The 6,913-nt window shown below is 36.7% G+C and overlaps 1 protein-coding gene across 1 annotated transcript; it reads left to right on the top strand.

Annotated features, from left to right (window-relative positions):
- The first annotated feature begins 3,307 nt into the window (after positions 1–3,307).
- LOC112032107 (uncharacterized) lies at positions 3,308–5,426 on the top strand. Its single transcript, XM_024064840.2, has 3 exons — positions 3,308–4,473; positions 4,825–5,016; positions 5,249–5,426. The coding sequence occupies exons 1-3, from the start codon at positions 3,308–3,310 to the stop codon at positions 5,424–5,426; spliced, it is 1,536 nt and encodes a 511-aa protein (XP_023920608.2).
- Positions 5,427–6,913: the final 1,487 nt, after the last annotated feature.

Here is a 6,913-nt window from a genome sequence, read left to right as displayed (position 1 = left end):
GTGAGGTCATAGGTCAGAGGTAAAAAGGCATGGTTTGGTGGTGAGGAGAGGGGAAAACCTATTTTGAGGTTCTTACTCAAGCTCTTTTGGGGGATACGTCTTGCTGGGATGACATACCACTGAAAATAAGTAAAGCTGAGTTGAAACCACTATGTGCATGCCATGAGAGATAGGAAGAGAGAGCACCCACACCATGGCAGGAAAGGGTGCCACGGCAGACTAATAAACAAAATAGTTTTCCTTGTTTGGTGATAGGGAGTGGCACACAAACGGACCAATGGTGGTCAGCAAGTACACCCAGACCAAACAAAGGTAGATAAGGGCTAAAATAGTAAAATCCAGTCACGACAAGCACTATAAAGGGAGGCCCTTGCCATGCACAAAGAAAAACAACATAGAATCACGGTAAGTAGAACCTCTAGGGAAAACCAAGAAATAGAAAACAAGTGTGGGGGAAAGAAAGGAAAGATAAAAGGAAAATTAAAAAAGAAAGAAACAAAGAAACAAAGAGTTAGATCAGCAAGCATGCACCAATAGGTTGATTCCCACTCTCCCTCTCAAAATCCTGCTCTCTGCCAAAAGCAAGAAGTTCACTTGGGCACTAACCATTCAGGTCCGTTTCTCTTAAAGTGATTAATTTCCACTGCAGGATTTCCCCAGGAGATTATTCGCGTTGAGAAGAAACGTTCTTCTCTCTCTGGTTTCAGTCATGCGGATCAGACTTGATCTGATTCTTTTCTTTTAACCCATATGCTATCCACTTATTCCCTTGCTCTCTTTATAAAAGTTATTGTTGTTATTATGATTATCCTTCTTCATTAGGGGTTATTTACTCACTTTAATTAAGGAGCAGAAATACTCCTTTTCTTTTTTCTTTGTTTTACTATTATCATGTCTGTCTGCCACGACTCATCTAAAATAGTTCTGCCTACCGTAAGCATGCTCTTGGCAAACGAGGCATAGTTTGCACACAAGTTGGACCAAATTGAGTTGCAATTGGACCAGTCTCAACTCCCTTACTCAGAATACTTGAGCCTAGTACCGCAAGAGGCAGCCTAGCCCAATATAACAAAAAGGCCCACTACATATGTAAACTCAACAAGTTGCATATATATATATATATATATATTTGTGTTTTTTGACATATCTATTGAAATGAAGTACTCCGACTTTTTCATCTTTTAGGTGTATCTTTAATTTGTTAGTATAGTTCCTAGATATAGTTTTTGAATTGCGAAATAGATTAATAGAAAAATTAATGTAAAAATGAATATTTAAAAAATATTTATTATTTATTTTAAAATTATTATTATTATTATTATTATTATTATTATTATTATTATTATTATTATTATTATTATTTGTTTAAAAAAATATCAACCTATTGCATTGACTTGATCATTACAATATGTGAAATTTATTGCAACGAAATCTAGTGTTGCAAAAACATATTGTCTCGGAGTTTATTACAATGGCTTGCAACAACTTTTTTGTCATTATAATAACACCTTATTACAACAACTTTGTAGTTACTACAACGAATTTCTCCGCTGTAAAGGTCTTTTTTCCTTGCAGTGAGTGAAGATCATAATCTACATATAGTCTGACATGACACATGCACACTGGTTTATACAACTGAACCACAGAGTACGACAGTTGGTTACATAATAGGATAGCTGCTTCATGCGATTGTTTAATATAATTAACTCCAAACTTCTTACATAAGCACTTTACCATTGATTCATACAAATAAAAATAAAAGTGCAGTACCATTCGGCCACCAGAACTAGAAGTCTTAAGCTTTCGATTAAGATTTCAACCTGAAATGATTTTCATCATCAAAGAACTGAGAAATAAGCAAAAGAAATTATCAAGTCAACTAGCTTAGGTATTTCAAGTAACACTTTTTACACTTCCTATGTACTTTGTAAGTAAATCCTAACCCAGAAGTGATTCGTGACTTGGATGACAATCTAATGCAATTCTTGACAAAAAGTGCCAAACATGTCTGTAAATAGTCAATATTTCCGACTGGATTTGTCACCTAGAATGCACAGACGTGGCTCCAGAGGAGCCGCACCCACGTCGGACTTAGTGGGACGTAGCGACGCGGGAGGGACACCGCTGACCACGTGTCTGTGCCGCATCAAGCTGCGTCCTGCCACGTGGATTCCCCGACTCACACCAGCATGACGCGAATCAAGCCGACTCGGGCCGTATCGGCCGAAACCCGAAATGGCCGGTTCAAGCCGAAACGACCGAGTCAAGCCGAAATTCAGAAAACAAAAAAAAGGTGCAAAACGCACCGTTTGAACTTAACCTAAATCCCTTAAACTCTCACACCCTCTCACTTCATCCAAAAGACTCTCTCTCACTCCGTCCCTCATCTCTCTTCTCTGTGCTCTCCGCCTCCGGCCTCTCTCTCTCTGCCGTGTGCTTGGCTTCAGGTGTGCTCTCTCTTCTCGTTTTACTCTTTGTTTTTTATGATTTCTCTCTTCTCTATTCTGTGTTTGCTGTGTTTGTGTGCTTGTTTTTTACAATTTCGTCCAAACACTCTCTCTCACTCTGTCCAAATTTGTGTGCTTGCCGTGTTTTTTTTTTTTTTGCTTGTTTTTTCGATTCTTGTGGGAGTTAAAGGATTTTGTAGTTGCAGGTTGTAACTTTAATTGTAGATTGGTGACAATGTTTGACTACTTTGTACTGGTATTGTTACAACGAATAAAACGATGGTGGGATTTGGGTCAGTGTGTATTGTTATTCTAATTATAAATTATGTAAAAAACAAGTGCATTTTCTTAATTTTTCTGTAACTTTTATTTCAGGCTTGTAGGGTGAGGACTTGAAGTTTTGTTATTATTATTAATATGGTTGTTGTGGTTTACAAATTTTATCAGTTAGGATAAGAATCTTATCCTAACTAATAAAATTTGTAAATCAGATAGGATTCAGAAGTGATTTGTGAACCTGTGAATCTGTGATTTGTGAATCTTAGTTTCTTTTCAATCTTAGTTTTATTTAGTTAATAGTTATTACTTATTACTCATTGTGATTTGTGAATCTGTGAACTTAGGTTTGATTTATTTTTAATTTATTTAGTTAATAGTTATTATTTGTAGGTTAAATTGAATCTATTGAATTTGCAATGGACGAAGTTACTAGCACAAAAACTTCACCTTCATCTAATCAAGAAGTAAATGATGAATCTCCTATTTGGTAGTATGTGACTAAAGTAGAAAAACTACCTGGTGCTTCTGTTAAATCAGGTGGAAACACATACTTTAAGTGCAACTATTGTGATACAGTTTATATGGGATCCTATTCTAGGGTTAAGGCTCATTTATTAGGAATTTCTGGCAAAGTTATTAAAGCATGCCCTAAGGTGAAGAGCCATAGGCAGGAAATGCAACGAATGCATGATCAAGTTGAGAATGATAAGAAAGAGAGAGAACAGAGAAGACAAATTCCCTTACCCCCACCTCCCCCAGGCCGTGGGCCTGCTATACCTATTTCCCTATTTCAAAAACAAGAAGGGAGTGATAGTACAAATCCAGTTGATGGTAAGAGGAGGAAGGTGGATTCTCCTTTGGAGAAAGCATTCCAGAATAATGCTAGACATGATTTGGATAGCAGAATTGCTAGGATGTTTTACACCGGTGGGCTTCCGTTTAACTTTGCAAGGAACCCACATTATCGTAGTTCCTATGCATATACTGCTACCCATAACATTCCGGGTTATCTTCCTCTTGGATACAATGCCTTGAGAATAACACTTTTGCAAAAAGAAAGAGCTCATGTTGAAAGACTTTTGAAACCAGTTAAGGACTCTTGGCTTGAAAATGGTGTAAGTATAGTTTCTGATGGATGGTCAAATCCACAATGGAGGCCTCTTATTAATATTATGGTTGTATCAGATGGGGGTCCAGTGTTTATAAAGGCAGTTGATGGGTCAGGTGAGTTCAAAGACAAACATTATATCACTGGGGTGTTGAAGGATGCTATAAAAGAGATTGGACATGAAAAAGTTGTCCTAGTCATCACTGATAATGCTAGTGTGATGAAGTCTGCTAGAGCTCTTATTGAAGGTGAGTATCCTAAAATATTTTGGACACCTTGTGTTGTCCACACTCTTAATTTAGCCTTGAAGAATATTTGTGTAGCAAAAAACACTGAAAAGAATGAAGTTACATATGAGGAATGTAGTTGGATTACACGTATTGTTGGTGATACATCCTTCATACGTGTTTTTATCATGAACCATTCAATGAGGTTGGCAATGTTTAATGAATTTTGTCCATTAAAACTACTCCAAGTTGCTGATACTAGATTTGTTGCGGTTGTTGTAATGCTGAAAAGGTTGAAGTTGATAAAAAGATGCCTTCAAGCCATGGCTATTAGTGACCAATGGGCTTCTTATAGGGAGGATGATGTTGGAAAAGCTCAAAAGATGAAAGATATGATTCTAAGTGATATTTGGTGAGATAAGATTGATTATGTTCTTGAATTCACAGCACCCATTTATGATATGCTACAAATAGTCGACACAGATAAGCCTTGTCTTCATCTTGTGTATGAGATATGAGATTCAATGATAGAGAAGGTGAAGGCAGTAATATATCGGCACAAAGGCTTGAAAGATGATCAGTATAGCTCATTTTGGGCTGTGGTGTATGATATACTCATTAATCGATGGACTAAAAATTGTACACCAATACATTGCTTGGCTCATTCCTTAAATCCTAAGTACATTTATTTTCTATTTTCCTTAGTTCACCCTTTTAGTAAAACACATGTTTCATCTATATTTGTTTTTTAATCTTTAACTAGGTATTACTCCATTGAATGGCTTTCGGGGAATCCAAAGCGCATTCCTTCACATCAGGATCATGAAATTTCTATGGAAAGAAGCAAGTGTTTGGAACAATACTTTGAAGATGTGAATGAATTAACGGTGATGAAGTTTAAGTTTGCTACATTTTCAGGAGGGAGGTTTCCTTCACTAGATGCCTTGACAAATAGGTGGGCCTTACAACCTTTGATTTGGTGGCAATACCACGGTTCCACATTTCCAACTCTTCACACCCTTGCCCTTAAACTTCTTGGACAACCTTGCCTTTAAAATTACTCTTGCACATGCTAAGGATTTGGTATATGCGCATTCTAATCTTTGGCTCTTGTCAAGGCGCAATGAGGAGTACATACATACAGCAACAAAGATGTGGGATATTGCAGGAGACTCTTGAAATGAGAGCGACATACATGGAGGAGCTGGAATTCTTGAGAATGCAGCATTTACACTTGATGAGCCAAAGTTGGAAGCCATGGTTATTGAGAATGCTAACACTAGTGCTACTACTAGTGAAAGTGAAGTTCGAAGTGAAGCTCGAAGTGAAGCTATTCATATTGAGGATGATGATGTTGGTGTTTGATTGTCTTGTTGATTATCTTTTATTTTGTTTTAGTTTCAAACTTGTGAGTTGTAGTCTAATTTCTGAACATCATGGAATGTTTTAGTTTCAATCTTGTGGGTTGTATTTAATTTATGAATATTATGTTCTAGTTATTATCTACTATTGCTCTTAAATTTGGTATGTTTATATAATGTGAAAAAATATGCTTAGCAATATATTAAAAATATAAATAAAAATATTTTTAATAATTTTATAATTGTCGAGTCCCACCACATCCACACTCACCTTTTTCAAAAATTGCCGAGTCCCGCATCCGCACCCGCATCCGAGTCCTGAAACGCACCCGTGCTTCCTAGTTTGTCACTCCTGGTTTTTTATTTTATATATATATATATATAATTAATTCTTTTCCAAGCGTACTTGTCTCTCAGTTACTAGCTCCCAATGTTTATTTAAAATGTTTTGTCTGCCTGCGTTTTCTATATTCTATTATATAAATTTTTTTTCCCAAGCGTACAAGTCCAAATTGTTGAAATTGAGCTCGATGCTAAATCTGCATTCCACCTTTTGTGAAAGAATGATGTATCTTTTGCTGACTATGCACCTATTATTGATGACTGCAGGAACCTTTTGAACCGGCTACCTCTCTAGAAAATCCAACACTGCTATAGAGAGGCGAATGCTTGTGCTGATACTCAGGCCAGGAAAGCTGTATCTCTTCAATAAGATTTTTGTATTTTAGACTTTCCGCCTGTGGAGCTGTCTTACCTTTTAACAGACTATGCAACATTTCTGCCCTTGTGGCTAAATCTTAGTTTCTAATATGTATTAGTTTCACCAAAAGAAGAAGATAAAATATTGTGGATCTGAGCAATAAATTTCCAAGTGATGTATCCTCGATCAATCTTAATTGATATAGGAAGAAAATTATTTTGTCTGCCAACTCTCTCACACTCCAAAGCTCTAATATTGTACTTACTAGTGATTGTGGCACTTAATTTGCCTCACCTCGTGGGTTGGATGTATAGTACGGAGAGAAAAGGAAAATAAAAATTTCGGATTCCAAACAATTGAGCAGATAGAGCCTCAAACATCAAAATTTTAATTTGAATTTTTTTGTCCATTACAAGAAAAATTCTAAACTTTTAGATTGAGTAGATATAGTTCTTGGTCAACCAGATGGCGGAAGAAATTCCAGATTTCAAAGAAATTAAGTAGATAAAATTCTCAATCATCACAAGGATTTATGTACCGGCTATCATCATCAAATGGACATGCGTGCAACAGACTTACGTACCGGCTCTCCATCATTCGGACTTATGTACCGGCCTTCCCATTCAGACTTACATACCGACCCTCCATTATTTGGACTTATGTACTGGCCCTTATTATTCAGAGTTATGTACCGGCTTCCCATCATTCCGACTCATGTATTGGCCCTCAATATTCGGACTTAACTGGCCCTCCATCATTCAGACGTATGTACCGGCCCTTATTCCATCATT

This window comes from Quercus suber, unplaced genomic scaffold, assembly GCF_002906115.3.
Source record: "Quercus suber isolate HL8 unplaced genomic scaffold, Cork oak 2.0 scaffold_602, whole genome shotgun sequence".
NCBI lineage: Eukaryota > Viridiplantae > Streptophyta > Magnoliopsida > Fagales > Fagaceae > Quercus > Quercus suber.
This window is presented reverse-complemented; position numbering and strand designations above follow the sequence as displayed.